The sequence below is a fragment of the Drosophila teissieri genome, chromosome 3R (genome assembly GCF_016746235.2).
Source record: "Drosophila teissieri strain GT53w chromosome 3R, Prin_Dtei_1.1, whole genome shotgun sequence".
Lineage (NCBI taxonomy): Eukaryota > Metazoa > Arthropoda > Insecta > Diptera > Drosophilidae > Drosophila > Drosophila teissieri.
This window is the reverse complement of record NC_053032.1, coordinates 56,450-82,190: the sequence shown is the minus strand read 5'-3', so window position 1 is coordinate 82,190 and position 25,741 is coordinate 56,450. Positions and strand designations below refer to the sequence as shown.

At 40.0% G+C, this 25,741-nt stretch overlaps 1 protein-coding gene across 8 annotated transcripts in view; it reads right to left on the bottom strand.

Moving 5' to 3' along the window:
• Positions 1 to 6,468, bottom strand: part of LOC122620870 (unconventional myosin-VIIa) — a 1,106,244-nt gene extending 1,099,776 nt beyond the window's left edge. For 3 of the 8 annotated variants that reach the window (XR_006326157.1, XM_043798540.1, XM_043798545.1), the window contains exons 1-2: positions 6,250 to 6,463; positions 6,172 to 6,193 (exon numbers count right to left, since the gene is read on the bottom strand). Coding sequence is in view for 4 of the 8 variants with exons in the window: in XM_043798540.1 (XP_043654475.1) it covers positions 6,172 to 6,193; positions 6,250 to 6,306 (79 nt within the window). In the remaining 4 variants the exon portion in view is untranslated. Of the gene's footprint in view, positions 1 to 6,145; positions 6,194 to 6,249 lie in introns of all 8 variants that reach the window. The other 5 variants (XR_006326158.1, XM_043798541.1, XM_043798546.1 and 2 more) reach the window with 4 other exon arrangements.
• Between the last annotated feature and the right edge of the window lie 19,273 nt (positions 6,469 to 25,741).

The following is a 25,741-nucleotide window of genomic DNA, read 5'->3' as shown; positions in this document are numbered from 1 at the left end:
CGCGTTCGACAAAGATACACGAACATCAATTGGAGATTGGAGTGTCAAGTATTGGAATAATTTTGGTATAGTTAGCGATAGTTTAAAAGCAACGATTAAAATTTTATTTTTATTTTTTTCATTTCAATACTCTATTCGTATTGTTAAGTTACCAGAATATAATCAATGCTTAATAATTAAATGAAAATCATCACGATGCAGAATAATATGATTGAGTAAATTTACAGAAGGTCGCCTGAGGGGGGAACGGCTTGCAACAGGCTGACTGATGACTGATTTTAACATATTTCCAGGAGGGCGAGTATAAACCGGAAGAAACCACCATCTAAATCTTCCACTAGCTACATTTTTTCCAACTGCATCTAAAACTTTCCGTCCGCTTTTCATATTGCCTCTGTCTACATATTGGTAATGTGGCGACTGCGATTCGAGAGTCAAAACAACCCACCCCAGCCCTGAACCTAGCCGACAAGTTAGTTAGACAGAGAATACTCTCGGGCGTAGATAAACAGTCGTGCTCGTTATAAAACATAGCTTACCATATTAAATAAACCGAATATAATCTAAACAACACATCTCTTCACTACAAGCTCATCAACTCTGAAAAAAACAAAATAATATCGAATACAATATTGCATGTACTCATGTACGCAGACGATGTGAAGTTATGTCTCCAGTATAAGGAAATTTCTTGTCATTTGAACTTACAATCCGATCTAAATATGGTGCCGTGATAACGTGCTAGGCTCGAAGTGTAAAGCTATCTCCGTTCTATCGTGTCAACCCAAGACACGCGACTTACACTCTATATGGGTGCTCTTTGGGCAGAATAACACGGTGTAATGGTTGACTTAAGCATGAGAAGCCGAAGGTTATAACAGTACCCAAACACTGGTCATTCGGGATCTCACTCTTTTACTCAGTTATAAATAATGGCGGGAGGAATCCTCTGGTGCCTTAGCTCTTTCGGCGATGGGGTGGGTCATAACTGTCCACACATACTTCAATTTTTATGATTCCTACGGTCTTTGGTGGAATTTGAACCTCGCTTTGTTTACCCAACCCGACCATAATCTTCACGATAGCATCTTCGAAGATTCCCAAAAGAAACCACCGATCTTATTCAAGTTGCCATGTCAACTCAGGATAATTAAAGTTTTAGCAATTCATGATTTCTTCAAGTTCATATTCTACCTTTATTCTACCTATCAAAATTTCAGTTCACTACATTTCCTTAGATCTAAGAGTATAGACAATATTGCGGTTTCTATCAAAAAAACTATGCATAAGGGTAGGAATATTTTGAATAATAATGCTAGGCTAGATGAGGTCCCTTCATGTAAAAATAAAAACAAGAGAGAACGCTGTAGTCGAGTTCCCCGACTATCTGATACCCGTTACTCAGCTAGTGGAATAGCGAAGGAGAGTCTTCAGCACTGAGAGTTTTTGGCGGTTTGTGGGCGTTAGAGTGGGCGTGGCAACATGAATAGACAAACTTGCGCTGCGTCTATGTTTCTGGAGTCTGTATGCTTAGTCTCAACTTTCTACCTTTTGTAGTTCCTGAGATCTCGACGTTCATACGGACGGACAGACAGACGGACGGACAGACGGACATGGCCAGATCGACTCGGCTATTGATCCTGATCAAGAATATATATACTTTATATGGTCGGAAACGCTTCCTTCTGCCTGTTACATACTTTTCAACGAATCTAGTATACCCTTTTACTCTACGAGTAACGGGTATAATAACGGGCTATCTAGTATTTCAATTTCGGTTAATTTCAATTTTTTTTTTCTTTTTGGTTATTTCAATGTCTAGAAATCCGGTTATGGTTTGGTTCTCACCACTTGCTGTCTCAGCTCGCGATTTTATAGGTTTAAATTGAGAATGACTTGAAAAATCCCGTTGTGCTACCTGTTCTCCAAGACAACTAATGTTCGCTCCTGAGTCCCACAGACCAAGTTCTGTATACTTCAAGAACGATACTTCAGCAATGCAAAGCTTGATTTGTTAAAAATAGTGGATTATTTCTCTTAGCCTCGGCATAAAATGACTTTAATCTAAGCGTGCGGCGATTGCGGTGCGGCTCCTGAAATAGATGCTTCCTTACTTCAGCATAGTGTTGCACCCGTTCTTCATATGGGCGCAATAAAATTACTTATAAAATTACTAATATTTATACATTTCTTTGTTTCTGTACTCGTCTATATTCTCGGTTGGGGCAGCACCCCTCGGTCGGTTGGGTGTGAGGTGTGGCAGTGGGATTAAAAACTAGAACAAGAAGACATATGTACATATAGACTTCTTGTCATTCTTGATGATAATATTATTACATAAATAATTTAAGCTGAAAGCTATAGCATCTATTTCTTAACACAAACTAAAAATTGCCCGCAATTTTTTGGTAATTTCTTTGTAATAATAATATACCAAAGTTTAAGGAAACAAATGCATACATCTCACGGAAACACTGATATAAAGAAGATTGTGGTAATCTCATGTAGATGAGAAGTGTTTTCGTTCTACGGCTAAGGAAAAGAAAAACAGAAAAATGAATGCAAATACAAATTGACTGTACAACTTCTAATTGTATCATGGAAACTCCCAAAAATAAGTATGACGATGAGAAATTAGAAATCGCGATTGTGAATACTTAAAATTTTAAAATATTAAAACATTTTTCATAAGTGTGGTAGTGGCAGTTTTAGGCGTTAGAGTGGGCAACATGGGTCAACAAACTTGCGCTGCGTATATGTCTCTAAAATGTGTATGCTTAATCTTAACCTTCTAACTTTTGTACATAGTTCATACGAACTCGACGTTCATACGAACAGACGGATATGGCCAGATCGACTTGACTATTGATCCTGATCAAAAATATATATACTTTACATATACTTTTATCATACTTATCAACGAATCTAGTACACCCTTTTACTCTACGAGTAACGGGTATAAAAAGTTATTAATTTTTTTAATTTTATAATAGCTTTTCCAATTTCTATCGATATGGCAGAAACATTTTGAAATATTTCGTTCGCACTTCCACTAGCTGAGTAGTCGAGGCATTCGACTATAGCGTTCGCTTTTGTTATTTCATATATTATCTAAAACGTTTGCTTTACTTAAATATATTTTCATCAGGCAACTTGATAACTTTAATATAATTTGAAAAAAAAATTAAAATAAATGAAAAAAAAGATAGAACGTTTTAGTCGATTTTCCCAATATCTGAGCTAGTGGAAGTGCGAAGGAGATATTTCGACACTGACAATTTTTGGCGGTTTTGGCAAATCGAGAGAAAGGTACAAGAGTAACAACAATGTGAAAAATATCAAAAAAAAATTTCAAAAGTGTCGGTGTGTCAGTTTTGGGCGGTTTGTGAGCGTTAGAGTGGGCGTGGAAAAAAGATTTTTGGCAAATCGTTCGAAAATTTACAAGACTAATAGAAAAATTAAAAAGTATATAAACATTTTTTAAAAGTGTGGGCGTGGCCACCGAAATGTCGTTAAAATGGGTCTTCCAACAAGACTATGACCCCAAGCATAACAAAAATGTGAAAAATATCAAACAAATTTTCAAGTGTCGGTGTGGCAGTTTTGGGCGGTTTGTGAGCGTTAGAGTGGGCGTGGACTAATAGAAAAATTAAAAAATATATGAACATTATTTAAAAGTGTGGGCGTGGCCGTTTTGCATGCACGCTCAACTTGCTAGCTTTTATACCTCCTGAGATGTCGACGTTCATATGGACGTTATGCAATCACCTACAATAAGAACCCCGAAACACGGGGAGTAAACAATCAAGCACCCATCACGTCAAAAGGATAGTGCGCGAGAGCAAGAAGGATCCATATATAGCTGCTACCGAACTGAGGAGTCTATGGAGTTCGGCCAACACATTCACTAAAAACCATCATGGATCAAAATGTATAAGTGGATATGGTAATATACGGTGATACCACTCTTTGCCGAATACGAAATGTCGCTAAAATGGGTCCTCCAACAAGACTATGACCCCAAGCACACCAACAGGAAAGGCAAGTATTGGTTCCAAAACAAATGCGATCCTGGTTAAAACCTACCTTAAAACCTTAAAACGGTACCAGGACCTGATTGACTCCATGCCAAAACGTTGCGCAGCAGTTATTGATAATAAGAAATACACAAACCAAAATTCTGTCGTTTATAATAAAGTTCCTTAATTAAGACAATAATTAATAGAACAATTGTAGTTATTTTTTATTTCCTAATAAGTGAATTGTTCCCCTTCTAAAGCTCCTCGTAAACCCTAAAATATAGGTAGCGTACTTATTCAAACCTTTATTGGGCAAGTGGTGCTATTTTTTTTCGCAGCTGTATATACCATTATTACTACAAGTTTTCAACGTAAGTGCATATATTAAGATCATATATATAACATATATTTTTGATCCGTATTATCGTTACCCCACAAGTCTTCTTTTATTGCAGGTAGGATATATAGCTGCAGTCAAACTAATACCAAAGTCTGTGGACAACCCCAAAAATACATCTTTTGCAATGAAATTCAACTAATATAAGATAGAATTCATTCATACAAAAAAACGTAGGTTTTTTGATTTTGTTTTATAGAAAAAATAAAAATGTGAAATGTCATCACAGCCAAAAAAATCGTATATGGATTGAAAAACTAAAACTATAATATAGCCCTATATAAGGGACGCACGGAACTTTTAATTTAATCAACTAATTTTTTGCATCTCTTCACAGGAATACGGTTCTAAGACATTTATAAATCTTCCAAAAGTTATATACTTCTCTTATCGCGTCACATCAAACATTTTCAATTGGATTGTGCGGGCCACACCATGACACTCGACTGGGTTTGCTGAAAACCACTGTTTGGCAAGTTAACTTGTATATTAACTAAACACGTCTAAATTCCCCTAAGGCATATGGAAGCATCACGTTGTAAAATTTTTTGACGTTTTAACGATTTTTTATGGTTTTCAACCATGGGCTCAACTCCCTAATATAAAATTTCTCCCAAAATCATAATTTATAAACCACCGTGCCTTACAATTACCAATTCTCGGAGAGTTAATTTTTTGAAGAAGAAGCACAAAAAAGTGGTCGTCTAAAATACTACCGTGAGTGACCATCTCCATTTCTCCATTTAATCAAGAGCCAATACAACTGTTTTCTTTCAAACTTGAAAAGTTTGTCTGTATGATTTTTTGTGAGTAAATGAGCCAATAAAGAGACTTCTTTAAATGATGTTATTATCTTTGAGTCTGCTTCTAATTACCTATTAACTAACATTTAATTAACTAAAATTTTGCTATGCAGCAAGTCGGAAAGGCTGTATCCATCACTATCCTCCTGAGCAATGACCTAACCTTTTGACCAGTAACATGGGCCAACCACGCTTTACATTTGCTGGATCATATTTAATTGAGTTTCTAACCATATTAGGAATAGCTAACAATAATATTTTACACTTCAACATATGTAAGTGTTTTCAGCAGAAATCTGGTATTTTATGAAATCTAGCCCCCCCGGCAGTACAGTGTATGCCACGCACAATGTAGTCAATATTAAATGCCAAGGATGAAAAAAATGCTAGAAACTGTTTAGAAACCGTTTAAAAGTAATTAAATTTAATAAGTGCTGGCTAAAGAAGTGCTGACTAAGAAATTCAAGAATTGTTGTTTTCGATCACACAATTTGAGAACAATAATCCGCAAAAACTGCCAAGACCACACTTTTTCAAAAATGTTTTGGCAAACAAATGTTATTTATTTCTCGCAGTTACAAAATGCCCTATTTTGGGCATAAGCTGAATATATTTATTAGGGGTGGGAATGACTTCTGTGATATCAACATTTGGATTTAGAAAAAAAAAATTCTGGGACTTACAAATGTAATAATGAGAACTAAAGGAAATGTAAGGCCCGTTCACACAATGATTGCTTTCAGCTTTTTGGACGAAAAGCAATTATAATACTCCTTACTCGTAACGTTAAAGAATATACTTTAAAAAAAAATAAGCTTTTGTACCGGGAAAATTATTCCAGGAAGCGGTTTTTATCCAGCATATGTATATCCTCCCAGCCAACATGGGATGACAATATTATTTTGTTGTCAGAGTTTTGTACTTACATTTTTAGAATCGGTTAAAAACGTACATACGAAGTGGTAGATATCCTTCTAATAAAGCATTTATGTTATCTTATTAACCTCTATCAAATTAACTCAGTAAATACCTTAAGAAGTAGAATGCGCTCCAAATTGTCCTTTTTATATAAAAAAAAAAACTCCATAAAAGGATTATTTTTACAATTATTTTATTGAACTCGAGTAATTGATATCTATTAAGTGGAACTATGTAATAACTCTAATGAAATTCGGATTCATAGGATATCTGCCAATCCAAGAAAGAGTGCCACTAAGGTTAAAATTAAGATTCACATTAAAACATTGGGACATGTGCATGTAGACGAAGGTCATATGGTAAGCTAATTTCCTTTAATAATAAAGAATCGTCCAGTTAAGAAAACTCGATTTTTTCGTTACATATTTTTAGGTTCTTTTCACACTATATCGAATCCCCTATCGAGAATTCGATAACAACCACATCCTGTACATGCCAATTTAGGACTTGCACTAGAGTGCTGTGTGTTTACACACAGCTTTACTTAGCTTTAGCATACGGCTCTACTGTTGATTTGTAGTCGCGTTCAGGCCGGTACGCGCTCGATACGCGCATACATGGTAATTATTTAAAGACATCAAAGCAAACGGTCATGGTTTTATCAGCCATCCGCTTTTTTATTTGCTATTGCCAAAATCAGCGGTGGTTTTAATAGATTCATTAATATCTCTATCTGTATATATACAAGCAATGTAATTAAACACACATGTTGTGTGCTTCCAAAACATATGCCGTCAGGTAATAAGGGCTGAGCAGGCTAAGAGAATGGTGCACACCAAGTGCGGCCGCACAAGTGATGACCTAGATAAGACCGCAAATCTAAAATACGATTGTGATGCTTGCGAGATAAAATAGCTTATGCACCAAACTAAAGGTGGCTTAAAAGGACTGATAAGAAGTTTTGGCGTGGCTAAATATAGTTTTCGTCGAGCTGATAATCTCCTTTCCGCGCCAGAAATCCGCTGGTGGTAGGATGCCTGAGAGGAAACATTTCGATGTGGAGATACCAATTTGTCTGTACTGGTTTTTAACCTGTGCCGATTAGTTTACCACCACAAACGAAAATTGAGTACAAGTGGGCCCTTCTGAAAAAAATCCGCTGCACCAAAAACTGCTCTTGGTGGTTTCACTTAAGAAACATATTTTCGTTTCTCGGCTTTCTCCTGATCAAACTTTAACTAATGTATTGTCTTATATAAGAAAAAACAAAAGCCGAAACATAAAAGTCGAAAAATTTAACTTTTCTTCGGCTAGAGACATTTGGTTTCCTTCTTGTGATTTTTGGAGGGACAGTTTGGTGGTTAAAGAGTTCGAAGCTAAGATCAATTAAAAAGAAGGGTATAGTCCCAAAAACGTTTTTTTGGGAAATCGTTAGAAATTTACAAAGCTAACAAAAAAATGAACAAAATAATAAAACATTTTTCAAAAGTGTGGGCGTAGCAGATTTGGTCGAGCGTTAGGGTTGGCGTGGCAAAAAATAGTCTTGGTAAATCGATACACTTTTACAAGACTAATAAAAAATAAATATATTAACGCATTTTTCAAAAGTGTGGGCGTGGTAGCTTTGGGCGGTTTGTGGATTTAGAGTGGGCGTGGAAACATGAGTCAAACCTGCGCTGCGTCTATGTCCCTGGAGCCTGCATGCTTAATCTCAACCTTCTAGCTTTTATATTTCCTGTGATCTCGACGTTCGTACGGACAGACAGACGGACATGGCCATATCGACTCGGCTATTGATCCTGATCAAGAATATATATACTTTATATGGTCGGAAACGCTTCCTTCTGCCTGTTACATTCAACGAATTTAGTATACCCTGTTACTCTACGAGATCGCGGCATATTTGGCTGGTTGCTTGCCGCCATTGGTATGAATATTGACGCCACTATGAGAAGGCCTATGTGTGCATGGTCATCTGAGCTACCCTATCGTGGAATCATTATTACTGGCTAAAAACATGGAGGAAGTATTGGGATATATAAATAAAATGGTGAAATTACAAAATTTACAAGACTAAAATTTTCCATATTTGTAAGAAACAACGCTGTTTATACCTATTATTATCTTACAATAACATAGGTATAGAACGCGGTTCTTTCCTTAAAATCCTCGGCCTGATATTTAATAAGTGACTCACATTTAAGCAGCATTGTAATAAACATCGGAAAAATCTCAAGAATAGACTTACCATTATTAAATTCGTAACATCTAAGCGTTCACTCATACACCCCACAACACTTATACAAGCGGCAAGAGCTTTAATTGAAAATTGAGTGCAACCTCCCTATATATGGCTGGTTCGCCCCATCCAAATTAATAAAAAATCGTACCTCCCTATCCCGCTGCCGTTAGGCGCAGCATAATCTGACCACCCTGCAATGAGTCAAAAACAACAACAACCTTTTATGTGAAATTCGTCACCTGTGTGTATTATGGGTCCCAGCTCATAAAGCGACAGCGAATTGGAAGGCTGGGCGTCGTTTAACCACTGGTATAAACAATTCAACCCCGACAAAAAAGATATAAATGTTCCTGCGTCGTGCAACAGAAGGGAGTGCGAGCCAGAAAACAACAAGAGTGACATTTTTTGCCACTCACACCGGGCATCGCGGGTACTTCCAAAGAACCGCTCAAAATATTCGGGTGTCTGCAAGCACCCGAATCAATGCGGCAATCTACGTCGCGGGTGCCGATCACACTCGCCACACATAACGAAGGATGAGTGAAAACACTCATTTATGTCTCGTAGACACCCGGGTGTCTGGTAAACAGGTTTCTCAGTTGCCGTTGGTAGAAACTTTTAATGTTATTTTTTGGAAACTGTTACTTCGGCGTGTTTGTGCCCGTGTCCTGAGTAAGGACTAAGACCGAGGGAGGGGCATCCGATGTTCAGGCACCATGTTGCCAGCGTAAGCTCCTCGATTTTGGGTTGTGGGATCTTGGTAAGCCCCTCACCTCTCCAACATAACGAGAATAAATATTAAAAGTACATGTACGTTCCCCTTTTGTCAAGGCGTTGTCAAACGTTATGTCATATTTTCTAACCTACTCTACTTCCCTACTCAGCGTCCCCTTTGAACATGTTCACCTACTCATTTTGTTGTAGTTAAATTTATAGCATATCTTTATTGATTAATATATTGCTATATTTAATACCAACCTGGTAAAAAAAATCAAATCGCCGATGCTCTATCTAGAGTTCAAATTCTAGAAAACTTTCTAGGAGAAGATGACCCAGTTTCCCTTCCCACAGCAGCTACTGTGCATAGTGCACCAGAAGACAACCAAAATCACATTTCAATAACAGAAAGACCTCTTAGAATAAAAATCAGTTATAAAGAAATGACTAATACCCTTGCTAAGGATCTAATTACAGAATACTTTTGCACTAAGAAAAGTGTTATTTACTTCTCTAATAAAATCGACTTTCAACTCTTTTAAAATGCTCAGTTTAAATCATAAGTCCCGACAGTTTCACTAAAGCTTCAAGGAAATCATTCTCAAAACACATAATTAATTATTACACCATGGTATAGAAAGTTTAGTTCAAAGAACTTTACTATTACCCTTATTACCAAAAACTTATCCAAAACATCATAAACGAATGTGAAATCTGTAACATCGCAAAAAGTGAACATAGAACCACAAAATTAACCCTTGAAACAACCCCAGAAACCTTTAATCCCAGAGACATGTATGTCATGGATTTTTACCTAATAAACAATAAACAATTCCTATCATGTATTGACATTTATTCCAAATACGCCTCCCTGATAGAAGTAAACAATAGAGATTGTCTTGAAGCTAAAATAGCTATTTTACGTATTTCCAACGACATGGATAAACCCATAGCAATAAAAGCCGACAAAGACTCCGCTTTCATTTGCATTGCACTTAAACTCTAGTTAGATTTAGAAGTGAGTCTAAATATAACAACAAGTAAAAATAGAAGTTCTGACATTGAGAGATTTCATAAAATTGTTAATGAAAAATTTAGAATAATAACAAGCTAAAAAGATCCGCATCTGGCCAATCACCAGATCGGTCGAAAAACTTAATCGGTTACCGAAACAAATACGGGAGAGTTGAACCTAAACGGCCCCCCAAATTCGATGACGACCATAGATATATCAGAACGGACACGAATTGGACAATGGAACGTTAGAACTCTGAGAGAACCATCTAGATTACCACAGTTCGAGGCGGAGATGGAGAGACTCCACATTGCAATAGCTGAAATCAGCGAGATGAGGTGGTCTGGCAGTGGGGAAACAACAACATCAAATCAGTGACGGCAGCAGATACGGAGTGGGGATTTACGTGTCCAAACGCATAAAAAAGACACTGCACTCCTGGAAACCCATTTCTGATAGACTCATGACAGCCAGATTCAGATGTAGAGCTAGACATATAAACATCATACAATGCTATTGCGATGACACCAAGGACGACTTCTACACTGCCCTCACAGCAACCCTCAAGAAGACACGGCAAGGTGACATTAACATCCTCATGGGTAACTTTAATGCGAAAGTAGGCCCCAACAACACCGGACTAAGATCTGTCATGGGCCAACATGGAACTGGGACTCGCAATAAAAGCCATCACCGACGAGCGCCCCCCCTGAACCTGCACCTCCTTAGCGACTCCACTCTGAAGACGAGAATGACGTCCATATTGCGGGAACAGCTGATCCCCCTAGAAGACCACCCATGGGAGCACACCTGCAGACAGCTAAGGAACGCAGCTGTTCAAAGAATTGGGCTGCAACAACGCGGAAGAGGAGACTGGATATCTGAACAATAAAGGAACAATTTGAAGCCTCTGGCGGACCAGCTCACACAGGACCGTGATGAATATCGCGAACTGTGCAGAGCTGTGAAAAGAGCGGCCAGAAAGGACAAACGAGCGCTACTGGATAGACTTGCGACAGACGCAGAACGAGCAGCCGTCGAGAACAACATGCGCTCGTTATACCAGCAGATTGCACGGATTGCCGGAACCCACCACAGACGGAACCAGCCAGTCAGAGACCTAGAAGGCAACCTCTTATCCAATAATGATGCACAGATCCGGAGGTGGCGCCAACACTTCATGGGAATAGCCACACCACATCACCAAACGTGGCTACGGACTACAGAAGCATTGCGTCACCAAGTGGGAATACCAGGATACCCTCTGCACCCCCAAATGTAAGAGAGATTGTAAATGCAATAAAGCTGAAGCACAACAAGCAGCCGGCGAGGACAACATACCAGCCGAACTGCTTCAAATTGACCTTCAGCTGATGGCTGATACGCTGCATCCACATTTCGCACGCAATCATCGTGAAGCTTCCCAAGAAAGGTGACCCTAGCGACTGCAACAACTGGAGAGGGATAACACTGCTCAACACTAGCTATAAAATCCTTGCTACACTACTGAACGAACGCCTCCAGGAAAAAATTGAGCCAACAATCCGAGACGAACAGGCAGGTTTCAGACCACACAGGAGTTGCGTAGACCAGGCAAGCACACTACACATAATTACCGAGCAAGCTGTGGAATGGAGAGCCCCGCTTTAGTCCCTGATCATCGACTTTAAGAAGCCTTCGGATCAGTTGAAAGCGCAGCAATATGGCGATCACTTGCAAGGAAAGGAGTACCTGCTAATCTCATCGCTATCATCAAATCGATGAATGACGATGCCAACCTGGTGGTACTGCACAACGGGAAAACAAGTGCACCTTTCCAGACGAACACCGGAATTCGGCAGGGATGCCCGCTATCACCTCTACTCTTCAACATCGTGGTCGACGAGTTAATGAGCGAAGTATGCTCGTCCAAGCTCGGAATTACGTGGAGCCTCACCAGACACCTTGAGGACTTGGACTATGCAGACGACATTTGTCATTAATCTCACAGACTCGGCGACATACAGAGGAAAAGTGACAACCTCGTCGGGATAGCCAGCAATGCGTTTTAACCACTCCAACCAAGGAAACATCAACATACATGGGAACCCAATCGAGTTCGTCACCAGCTTCCCATACCTTGGGACCATCACCATCATATCCAACAGTGGACCCTAATAGCATAGTAAGGATGGCACTGGACTGGAACCCCCAAGGAAGCAGGAGGGTAGGAAGGCCAAGAGCAACATGGAGAAGAACCGCTCAACAAGAACTTGCCCAAATAAACATCACATGGGAAAATGCTAAACAGACAGCACAAAACAGAGTTAGAAGGAAGGCTCTCGTAGAAGCCCTAAGTTCCCGAGAAGAATAGCAAGGAATTAAAAAAAAAAAAGAAATGAGCTGAAAACTAATTCAGATAATTCGAGAAAAATAAATTACATATAAAATCACAAAAGAAAACAAAACAAAACTTTTCGAACCCCAGCGGACATCTTCATTTTTGCAGGAACCCCTGCCTATGACACTCAACAAAATAAAATAAACAAAATGAACAAACTCTATGAAAATAGACAAGACTATCTGATATCCGTTACTCAGCTAGTGGAAGTGCGAAGGAGGCTTTTCAAAACTGACAGTTTTTGGCGGTTTGTTCCCGTTAGAGTGGGCGTGGCAACATTAATGGATAAACATGCGCTGCCTCTATGTCACTGGAGTCTGCATGCTGAATCTCAACTTTCTACCTTTTATAGTTCCTGAGATCTCGACTTTTATACGGACGGGCGGACGGACATGGCCAGATCGCCTCGGCTATTGATCCTGATCAAGAATATGTATACTTTATATATACGCTTCCTTTTGCCTGTTACATACTTTTCAACGAATGTAGTATACCCTTTTACTCTACGAGTAACGGGTATAATAACGATAATTCCACGCCTACTCCCGAGCATGATACTCATGTTATGCCTCCTATCGACAATTAACACACAAGAAGTAACACCTAGACGTAACACCTAGAAATAAACCCTATCCAGGCCAATAGATTTACCGATAAGCCACGAATGTCATTACTTATCTATTAACTTTACTAAAACCGAAAAAACTCATGAAGAACTTATCTAACAAACTCAACCTTTTAAAGTCTTACCTCAAATTCAGTATCTAGTGGAAAAACTTAACAGAGAAATGAACGGTACAAGAATTGTAAAACGTAGTAAGCGCGGTCTTTTGAGAACAATTTACAAATACTTATTCGGTACTTTAGTTGAAGAAGATAAAGAAGAATTACAACAACAAATAGCCGACATCTCTAAAAGTAATGAACAAGTAAGCGAACTCAACCAAAAATATTCAACCTACAACAATTCATTGAATACATTGAAAACATAGAGCTTGGTTTGCAACTGCCACGCTTAGGTATTGGTTAGCTATAGAGCTATTTCAATAGCTGTTGCGAATAATAAATAGCCGAAGAAAGTTTGTTTATTTTCCGATACTGTTTATTTTGCGAATCGTTTACGGCAGCTAGGGCCGACAAAGAGCTATATCGAATGCACAAGTTGAGTCTTTGCGAAGAACTAACAATTGGCGTTACAGACAGCCGAATGCATCGCCCAAGCTTAACGTAGGTAGATAACAAAGAGAACAAGGAATGAGCGCCGTACAGATAAATCCGTGCGAGAACAGCGGTTTGCACTATGGGCATCGCAACTGCTACCACTGACTACTTCGGCTTACAATATTAAGAGTATGAGATTAGTCTACTGCACAGTTTTGGCGGCTGCATGACCCAACATCCTCCCCCGTTTGGAAGCTTGGCTTCCAACAGAGTCCTCAAGGGGAAGCAGACACAGCTTGTTCACTGCCCGCCTTATTACTCCAGACGCGGTCCTCAATACTGCAACTCGAGCGACGCCGTACGACGGAAAGTGCCACCGTCGAGTCTCACCAACAATAGTAGCGTCCTTTATATACTTTCAAGCCAACTATTTCCCTCATTTAAGCCAGAAGATCCGCACCACAAAGCTCCAGCTTTGGTACTGTTATGGTCTTCAACGGAGCTATGCGCGACTTCGAACAAAGCAAATGTCTAAAACTTTGATTCCCTTTAGAAACCACATAAGCGCAGGCTCCATAGGCACCAATGCTTGCATCACAAAATCTATGCACCTCAAGACCAGACTCTGCGCTAAACACGAGGGAAACTAACATGACTTATTATTTCAAAACTGCGACATATATCAAGCCATTTCGTGTTATGAGTTTCCGGGAGGCTTTCATCCCAGGACAGCTTTTCCTTGCAGAGCTGCTGCAAAAAGATTTTACACCTTGTGATTACAGGACCGACCAGGCCGAGAGGATCGTAAAATTTAGCAATCGCAGACAAAACAGAGCGCTTGCAGGGTCTCAATGGCGACTGAAAGGCAGAGAACGAAAACAATAGCTGGTCGGAGGCGGGATCCCAAGCGAGACCTAAAGTTTTGGTGAAATCGCTACCATCTTCAAACTTCATGAACGACTCCTTGTCCTCGGCGGGCACACCCTCTAGCACAAGCGGAATGTTAGAGCACCATTTCCTTAGCTTGAGGTTGCCCTTCGCAAGAATGCCAGCCGTCTGCTGCATTATTTAACCCTCAAGCCAGGGTGCTTTGTAAGCTTCCTTTCCAGCGACAAGAATCTCCGCAAAGCCTGAGGATAGGAATCTCCTAAAGAATCCAAATGGAGTTTTAGCGGCAACCGTACCGAGTAATTGCCAGCTGGCAATCGGGTGTAATTTTTAACAAAGTGGGCCTCGCAATCTAGGTCCTCCTTAGTGGCTTGAACTATTGGGCCGGGACAATTTTCTACCTCCCAAAAGCGCTGCAGAAGTGAATCAAGTTCAACATCAATGATGTTTTCCTTGCTGGCTGAAGAAGGAACGCATGAAGCTATTAAGGCGCTACCGCAAGGGCAGCCTTCAGACACAACCCAGCCCAGACGAGTTTTTTGAAGCAGTGGCAGTCCTGGCAACAACTTTATCTGACCTACGCACAGCAGCTCATAAAACAGGCTAGCTCCTATTAACAGGCCAACACGCTGAGCTTTATGAAATTCCGGGTCGGCGAGCTGCAGGTTTTCTGGAATCTTCCAGTCCCCAATGTCCACATTAAAACTTGGCTGGCGATCTGTGATATTGGGAGCGATAACTGCTGTTATGCTCGTTGAGAAATCCGAAGTGACAGACCGCATTGCAATTCCTAACGAGAATCCATCAGTCGCGAAATTGGAATCCTCGATTCCAGTGACGGAGCCGGACGACCTCGACCTCTTAAGTTGCAGTTGATTTGCAAACCGAGAGGTGACCAAGTGCACTTGAGAGCCAGAATCTAACAAGGCCCTGCAGGGAACGAACAGTCCCGACCGATTTTGCACTAGAACGGTTGCAGTGGCTAGCAGCACAAGGTCACTACCGAGATCCTGGGCAATTAGAGTAGAAGATGTCGAAAGCGGGGCAGAAGGCTCAGTGTGGGAGCTTGAAGACACCGGAACATGTGGCTGCGAGGAAGGCGGACCATCTAAATGGAGCAGCGTATGATGCCTGATTGCTGCATTGCCGTAGCTGATGACCTGCCTTTAGGCAATTTAGGCAAAGTGCTAGTCTCTTTGCCTCGCGCAAACGATCTACTGGCGCTAAGTGTCTAAATTGCGGGGAATAATATATGGCATGCTCTGCACTATGGCAAAGCATGCAACCAAGAGAATTTTGGGTGGTAGCAACTAGCGTCGAACGATTTCTGCTCACCTGAACGCCTGGCGCATAGGTTGCCATGGCGCAATCCACGGCCTCCAAAGTCCTACATCGCTGCTCCAGGAATGCAGCCATCGATACCCACGATGGAATAAGGACAAAGACCGGATCCTCCAAGCGCTCCTCCCACTTAGCTTGGCTCGCCGCATCCAGCTTTTGCAGCAGCACTTGCACTATGATGCAGCCAGCGATTTGCTCAGTGGTGCCCAAACCCTTCAATGCACGAATGTGAGCGTTAAACTTGTCCGACAATTCCCGAAGCGATGCCACTGAACCATTCCGTCCTACCTTTAAACCCAGAATCTCGGTGATGTGCGCTTGAAAAACGAGAAGCCGATTATCAAACCTTTTTTGAAGCAACTCTAAAGCCGCTTCGTAATTGCCGTTTGAGATCTCCAATGATCGGATAGTTTCCAGCGCCGAATCCCTCAAACATGACCGCAGATGTTACAATTTCTCAATGTTGGAAAGGTCCGGATGGCTGTCGATTATGCTTGTGAACACGGAGTAAAAATCCGCCCAGTTTGCGTAGCCTCCGCCAAACGTTGGCAGCTGCACAGGCGGCAACGGCAACGGCCTCGGCCGCGCCTGCGTCTGATGACCACTACACTGGTGGGGCACAACACCTTCCACAAGCGTTGAGTGCGGCGCGAAATGTACATTGCGTTTGGCTATTTCCGCGCGCACACTAGCCTTGAATTCAACGATGAATTCATCGAAACTCTCGCTCATTTCACTGCCAATTTCGTCGAAATCGAATTCCTCCAGTTCGGTATGCAGAACATTGAAGGCACTTTGCAGCTCATCAATCTGCTCCAGCCTCACCGTAAGAGTGGGTTCGTCGTATCCGCTTAGCGTCTCATTAGACAGCGACTTTTGTAGCCTCTGCAACCTGCTGAACAGCGCATTGGCTTTGCGCTTTAAAAAGGTCACCCTGTTTTCGTCACTTTCAGCGGGCATAGCAACAAATCGCTTTTAATTCGGTTCAGCGGGAAGATGAGCACAAAATAAATGCCGAAAATGCAAGCGGAGTCAATGCACGTAACGATATATGTAGCAATGTATGTATGTATATATGTAATGCTAGCTCGCTTAAACACAGCCACTATCACCGAAATCACCACTCACTTGTCCAACCGATTGCGATTTAATGTATTTATATTTATTTATAAACGGGATAAGTGCATTAATTAATGCATGCAAATTAACACTATCATGTCGGGGTCACCAATGTTTAGCTATTGAGCTTTTTCAATAGCTGTTGCGAATAATAAATAGCCGAAGAAAGTTTGTTTATTTTCCGATACTGTTTACGGCAGCTAGGGACGACAATGAGCTATATCGAATGCACAAGTTGAGTCTTTGCCGAAAAACGAAGAAGCGACAATTGGCGGGACAGACAGCCGAATGCAGCGCCCAAGCTTAACGTAGGTAGATAACAAAGAGAACAAGGAATGAGCGCCGTACAGATAAATGCGTGCGAGAACAGAGGCTTGCACTATGGGCATCGCAACTGCTACTACTGACTACTTTGGCTTACAAAATTAAGAGTATGAGATTAGTCTACTGCACAGTTTTGGCGGTATCATTAGTACAAAACCTTTAAAACACGATTCATTAATTCACTTCAATTCTGAAAAACTTCTTATTAATAATACCATACCCAGTGACATACTAACCGAAATAATACATGACAAATATTTTTCAAACTTATACGACAAGTTCTCAAAGCTTGGTTAAAAATAAATGTATAACTGGTATTCTAAACCAGATCCCAATACAATGTGGATACTGCAAAACACATTCTGATTTTGAAATAAAATACTTAGAGCCTAATATAATTACAACTTGGTACCTACCCAAGACTATTCTAAACCATAATTGTATCAATAGAGAAACTATAATAGAAGGCAATAACATGATAAAAGCATTTAATTGTTCTGTTCAATTAGAATACATATAAATTACAAACACAATGTTAGACTATACTCAAACTATGTAACAAAACTTGAACCACTCGAATACATTCATACTAAAGAAATAATCAAACAACACAATCAGACGAATAATGTCTTTCAAATAATAACACTTACAACATTAATCATAATACATATAATCGTAGTATTGTTAATTGTAAAATTCTATCGGGAGCTCCTCAGTCCACGGGAAAAAAAGACGTTTATAAGTTAATTCTCTTAAACTTCGCTCTTAAGCTCTCCCAATCTGCCTATATAAATGCAAACATGTCTCCATGAGTTAGATCAGTAGCCAACTTTAATTACGAAGTCCATTATCCAACCTCGTGATAATCCAAAGGCTCAAGTTCTTCCTTTATTGGAATTAAGTAGTAAGTAGTAAATTGGCTACCCACGACTAGACAACTTACATAGGTAACAATGTAAAAGCTATTGACTAGAGTACTTACATAGGTACCCATGTAAGATGAAATATACAATTAAAACTTTGAATAATTATAAATTTTATTTTTCAATATGTTTTCATTGACTTAATCTTAATACTATACAACAAATATAAAGAGATTTCATTTAATTATAAGGTTATTGTTTTTTTTTTTTGGTAATAGTGGCGATTTTGAAAATATTGCCGCCTGCATCTAAAAAATATAAAAGTTAGAAAAAACTGTTTTAATTGGGTAATGAATGTGATTTAACGTCAATAATTATATTATCACTAGTGGGCCGTATGCGCTACGCCGCATGCAGTCTTAAAATTCAATGAAAAATTCCTAGAATTTGTTATATGAAAGTCATTTATTATACCCGTTACTCGTAGAGTAAAAGGGTATACTAGATTCGTTGAAAAGTATGTAACAGGCAGAAGGAAGCGATTCCGACCATATAAAGTATATATATTCTTGATCAGGATCAGTAGCCGAGTCGATCTGGCCATGTCCGTCTGTCTGTCCGTCTGTCCGTCCGTCTGTCCGTATGAACGTCGAGATTTCAGGAACTACAAAAGCTAGAAAGTTGAGATTAAACATACGGACTCCAGAGACATAGACGCAGCGCAAGTTTGTTGATTCATGCTGCCACGCCCACTCTAACGCCCACAAACCGCCCAAAACTGCCACGCCCACACTTTTGAAAAATGTTTTGATATTTTTTCATTTTTGTATTAGTCTTGTAATATTCTATCGATTTGCCAAAAAACTTTTTGCCACGCCCACTCTAACTCCCTCAAACCGAAAAAAACTGTCAGTGTTGAAGACTCGCCTTCGCACTTCCACTAGCTGAGTAACGGGTATCAGATAGTCGGGGAACTCGACTATAGCGTTCTCTCTTGTTTTATTTGAAAATTGTTATTTTCAATCCAAAACATTGGGACAAACTATAATTTCGTTTGTCCATTTGGAGCGAATACAAATAAAGAGTTTGGAATGCCAACTCTTGAACAGGCTACGTATAGCTCCCATGAGAAAAACACGGCCCTTTTCCAATTCAACTCGCATACTTGAATCGTTTGTCCTTGTGCCTTATTGATGGACATGGCAAATGATAGACGCACTGGGAATTGCAGTCGCTTAAATTCAAACGGCATGTCTGTTGGTATCAACAGAATACGCGGTATGAGCACCATTTTCCAGTCAATATCGTGGCTTCAATTAAATTCGGCATAAATTTTTTTACAACCAATCTTGTGCCATTGCACAATTTTGGTGCATTTAAATTCCGTAGTAAAATAATTGATGAGCCGATTTTTAAGTTCAAAAAATGCGGTGGCATACCAGGCGGTTCTAGGGAATTTAAAAATTCAACTGGATAATTCACTGCATCATCTTCTTTCATTGCGCTATCAAAAGATTTATATGATGTCAGTGCGCCTGGCAATTATTCTTGAATGTGAAAATTGATTTCATTGACATGTACATTTTTTGGTGACAATATTGCTCTTTCTGTCAACCAATTGTGATTTCTGTGATTTTGAATTATATTTGGAAAAACGCTTTCTATTAATTCGCCTTTAGTCTACAATCGTACAATTGTACAAAAATTGTTTTCCAAAGTGATCAAGCCAATTGTATTTGGAATGACGGGCCTTGTTTGTCGGAAATCTCCTGACAAAAATATTAGTGCACCACCAACAATTTTTTGATTGCGACGTAGATCTTGCATTGTTCTGTTTAATGCTTCCAGAGATTTTTTATGGGTCATTGTGCATTCATCCAATATAATAATTGCTGCTCGCTGCAAAACTTTTGCCATTGCAGAATTTCTTGATATGTTGCATGTGGGATTGTCAATCACCTGTACGTTCAAAAATAATATAGTAATTAGCACTAATGTATTTTAAATATCAATCAATGATTCCAAACAAACCTGCACATTTAACGGCAATTTTAATGCTGAGTGTGCTGTTCGTCCACCATTCAATTTGATTTCCAAAAGCACAAAATTGAATGAAGGAGAATAGCACTCTAGAACTAACTGAGCAGAGAAAAATGACATCCTATATTTCAGAAATGGCGCTGCAGCTTAAATCAAGGAAATTTTAGATTCAATGAAGTGGTAAGTTGAACTGTGTAAATGATGTGGATCTTGTCCTAACAGAGCCCGACTCCTTTCCAACGAATGCAAAACCGTTGAAATCGGCTCATGCGTTCTGGAGTTATAATCATTCACCAAACTTGTTTTCAATTTTTATATATATAGATAAATATTATTTTCGATCAAAAGATTATTTATTTGATTTTTAATGTCAATATGTAAATAGGAACCGCCATCGATTGTTGTTATTTCAGTTTGTTTGGGGATAAGGTATTTATAAAATGGGGAAACATCTACATTATTTTTTTTTTAGTATACGCACTAAATCTATTGCGCAGTCACGGGTTGGCCTATGCTTTACAACCACATTTTCACATTTTTTCTCTCATTGCCATTATCGTTTGACATTGTTATTGCATCAGAATTTACATTGTTTTCTTGCACATCACAATTTAACTTATTTTCGTACTTTTTCTTAAGTTGTTGCTTGATTCGTCGTTTGTGCCGTTCACTGTACATATTTGTTTATTAATTATTATTAGCTTTCTGTTATTTCAATGATATTATTTAATTGTATTATTCGGTTATAACACTTGCCGTATATGACTGAATAACACTTGCACTTTCTCACTTCTTTCGAAAACGTTTGCAGAATGCAAAACGAAAAAGAACCGTTACAGCATTGCAGCATTGTTTTTGTAAATTGTCAAAAATTGTGAAAACAAACATAGACACAATGAGTAATCTGAAAAAAATCTGAAAATCTGAAAGCGTACGCGTAAGAGTGAGACGGTAAGTTGCTGGGATATAGAGAAACGAAGAACAATGCTTTAAATACGCTTTCTATCGCTTGGTGGTTCGGCGTTCGCTTACCATTGGGTCAGTTCAGTAAGTACCCATGCGTTTTCTATCGCTTGGTGGTTCGGCTCTCGCTTACCATAGTGCCCATGTAGGGAGTAGTCGGGTATGTAGTTCAAACATGGCCTATCGCCACCTCCAGAACGACAGGGAATAAAAGAGATCTCGGACTTCATACCCTAAGGAAACCCAGATTACGTGTAAATGAAAAAAAAAACCATCCACTTTCCAATGACATTCCACAAGTATGTCCTCTCTCAGTTATCGTTTTGCTCCTAAGAGTCTTTCGGACATCGTAAACAAACAACGATCAAACAGGTCGACCTTTAAAAGGATTTCCATGACTTCCCAGCCGGTCATGTGGGCAGTTGAAAGACAATAGCATTACTATTAGCCCGGTACTAGTGACCATGAATGCAAAGGATATAAGTGCGGAAATTCGAAGACTGCGCGATGCTTAAACCGAATCAGTCATTTTAAATAGCCACTGCAGAAACATTGCAGAGGTCATTAAGGGAACGCATAGTCTCAAGGCTTGGAGTCCCTTAAGTGGTGTTTACGGACAGCGGTGTGCAGTTTGCCAGTCGGTCACTTCAGAAGTTTATCAAGGACATGGGAATAAAGCAGCAGTTTACGGCTCAATACACTCCTCAAGAGCGAAAAAACTGTACGCTATAAACCATGATAGCACAGTGTGTCGGGAAAAACATAGGAAACTGGGAGGAAAGTGGAAATCGCAAAATTCTAGTTATTCAAAGACTACTGGGAACTTGCCGGCGAATCTGACAGAAATGCACCCAGATTATGAAGAAAAAAACGCCGAGTTAAAGCGTAGGAATCTAAAAAACTCTTCCAGGACTGGCCCTGGCATTATAGTCTGCGAATAAGGTAATGGCAGCGAAATTGTTTGGGCCAAAAAGCTCAATTTGTCGAAAGCGATTATCGATTTAATATAGCAAGAAATTTGTAAAATCCGCCACCGGAGAGAAATAAATAATCGCAGAAATCGCGGTAATAGAGACGAGGAATCGATGAGAGATCAACTCGATAGTATACGGTAGGATAAACAGGACCCGATTATGGACGGAGTCAACAGAGTCATGCAGCGAGCACCAAAATACTGCTCCTTCCACACGCAGGGAGGGAGGAAAGGCTTAGAAACAAAAAGAGCGGATCTTCAGGCAAGAGTAAAACATGCAAGTGTTGCGGAAAAGGAATAAATAAGGACAAAGATACAAAAATTGTGTGCCAACAAAATTGCGCTCAATGACAATTTTTCGGTCGAATGATGCTTGGAACAGTGTTTATTTGTAATCTGTTTTGTGAGAACTTGATAGTCCCGACTAGGTTAGTCCTTTAAACCCTCTGTATGACCCCTACAGAGTATTATGTTCTGACTATACTAGACTTATCCTAATATCTCTAATTCTTCCGCTCTTAAGGCGACCATTACTAAAATTTTTAACAAAAAATTAGATCTCACTAATATTTATATATGTTTTTTTCGTTTTTTATATCTTTCATATATTGCGTCAATTTTTTCGCGAATCAAGCCAAAAAACAAGAGACAACGCTATAGTCGAGTTCCCCGACTATCTAATACCCGTTACTCAGCTAGTGGACGTGCGAAGGATAGTCTTTAACACTGACAGTTTTTGGCGGCTTGTAGGCGTTAGAGTGGGCGTAGCAAAAAGTTTTTTGGCAAATCGATAGAAATATACAAGTCTAATACAAAAATGAAAAAATATCAAAACATTTTTCAAAAGTGTGGGCTAGGCAGTTTTGGGTGGTTTGTGGGCGTAATAGTGGGCGTGGCAAAAAGTTTTTTGGGAAATCGATAGAAATTTACAAGACTAATACTAAAATGAAAAAATATCAAAACAATTTTCAAAAGTGTGGGCGTGACGGTTTAGGTTTGTGGGCGTTAGAGTGGGCGTGGCAACATGAATCGACAAACTTGTGCTGCGTCTATGTCCCTGGAATCTGTAGGCTTAATCTCAACATTCTAGCTTTTGTAGTTCCTGAGATCTCGACGTTCATACGGGCAGACGGACAGACAGACGGACGGACAGACGGACATGGCCAGATCGACTCGGCTACTGATCATGATCAAGAATATATATACTTTATATGGTCGGAAACGCTTCCTTCTGCCTGTTACATACTTTTCAACGAATCTAGTATACCCTTTTACTCTACGAGTAACGGGTATAACAATAGATAACGCTGATACCCGTTACTCAGCTAGTGAAAGTGCGAAGAGAAATTTCAACACTGACCGTTTTTGGCGCTTAATTCAAGGAAATCATTCTCAAAACACATAATGAATTATTACACCCTCGTATAGAAAAACGCACACTTCAGTTCAAAGAACTTTACTATTACCCTGATTACAAAAACTTATCCAAAACATCATAAACGAATGTAAAATCTGTAAAAACGCTAAAAGTGAACATAGAAACACAATATAAACTCTTGAAACAACCATAGAAACCTTCAATCCCAGAGACATGTATGTCATGGATTTTTACTTAATAAACAATAAACAATTCCAATCATGTATTGACATTTATTCCAAATAGAAGTAAACAATAGAGATTGGCTTGAAGCTAAAAAAGCTTTTTTACGTATATTCAACGACATGGGTAAACCCATGGAAATAGAAGCCGACAAAGACTCCGCTTTCATGTGCATTGCACTTAAACTCTAGTTAGATTTAGGAGTGACTAAATATAACAACAAGTAAAAATGGAATTTCTGACATTGAGCGATTTCATAAAATTTGTGACGCGCCGAACGCATAGCAGTATGAAGGACATGAAATAAATTGAAGTAAAGAAACACACACACAAACCGCATTTAAATTCAAACCCAATTCGAGCGCGCGCCAAGGATCGTGCGCGAAGGGTCACACTGGTTGGCGATATGCGGGCACACTATCCTCCGCGAAACCGCTATATAAGGCGCACCCCAGCCCTCCGGAGGGCATTCAGCTCGGCTGGCGATCACCGACCAGACCTCAAGGAGCTATAGAAAACGGACCAACACCTAAGGATCAGCGGTAAGGAGTTTAACAGAGCCATAGAAGACGGGTAAACGGCGTGGTAACTAACAAATCACAGTAGTGTTTGCGTATTACGTCTCATTCTCCGGCTCGGTTCACTGGCCCGCGAGTTTAAGTTATAGTAGGCCTGGCCGGTCTCTAAACTCTTCTTAGTAGACCTGATCAGCCTCTAAAACCCTTCTCATCATTAGCAGACCTAACCGGCCTCTTCAACGCTTCTCATAATTAGTAGAACTGATCGGCCTCTAAACTCTTCTCATCATAAGCAGACCTAACCGGCCTCTAAAACTCTTCTCGTAATTCGTACCCCCAACCGGCCTCTAAACTGTTCACATCCTTAGTAAACCTAACCGGCCTCTAAAAACTGTTCTCATCATTAGTGGACCTAAGCGGCCTCTAAAAACTATTCTCATTTGTAGTAGACCTGAACGGCCTCTCAAACTTCCCCCTTAATTGGTAGACCCGAACGGTCTCTTCCCCATTGTTTTCTCGTTCAGCCGAGTTCGGATTGGAAGTTCAGGAAAGAGCGAGGAATTAAGACGGGTAGTAGCCGCATTCGCGAATTCGCGGATCACAGCGAAGCAGTTAAAGAGAGACTCGCAGAAATAACGTGGAACTCCTGGAATACTTTTTACCACCAAGATATGAGGAACAGGTGGAAATGCAGATCACACAACTTTTACAACGGGAGTCGGAACCGGTACGGGAATATGCGATGAGCTTGCGGAAATTGATGCGGTTCACCAGGCTATCGGAGGAGAAAAAATCGATCGGATCTACAAGAACTGTAGAAGCAAGAAAAAACTGTATACGCGCAGAACGGGATTCGAAACGCTAACACAGTTCCTTAAGTTGGCGGAAGAAGTAGAGGAGATAGAAGCCTCCGAAAGCCAAACAGGGGCCGAGCAACCTAGTCAACAGCAACTACGACCAGACATCTGAATGCGGTGTGGCGGAACAGGACACGCGGCAAGAGCCTGTAACAATCCGCCGAGGCTGTTCTGCTGGGTCTGCGGAAGAAACGGGGTCAGAACGACAGAATGCTGAAGAGCGGGGTCGGGAAACGCCGGAGGCCTAAGCGGGTAAAGCTGGCAGCTCAGGCGACGACACAAGAGCTAGCAGCGGGGGACCAGTTGAGCTGCGACGGATTCCAGATATTAGCCAAGATAAGGATAGGAAGCAAGACGACGAAGGGAGTCAGAGTCGATTATATTCGATTATACTCGATTATATTCGATTAGATTCGATTTTATTCAATTATATTCGATTATATTCGATTATATTCGATTATATTCGATTATATTCGATTATATTCGATTGTATTCGATAATATTCGATTATATTCGATTTTATTCGATTATATTCGATTGGAATCGATTATATTCGATTATTTTCGATTGTATTCGATTATATTCGATTTTATTCGATTGTAA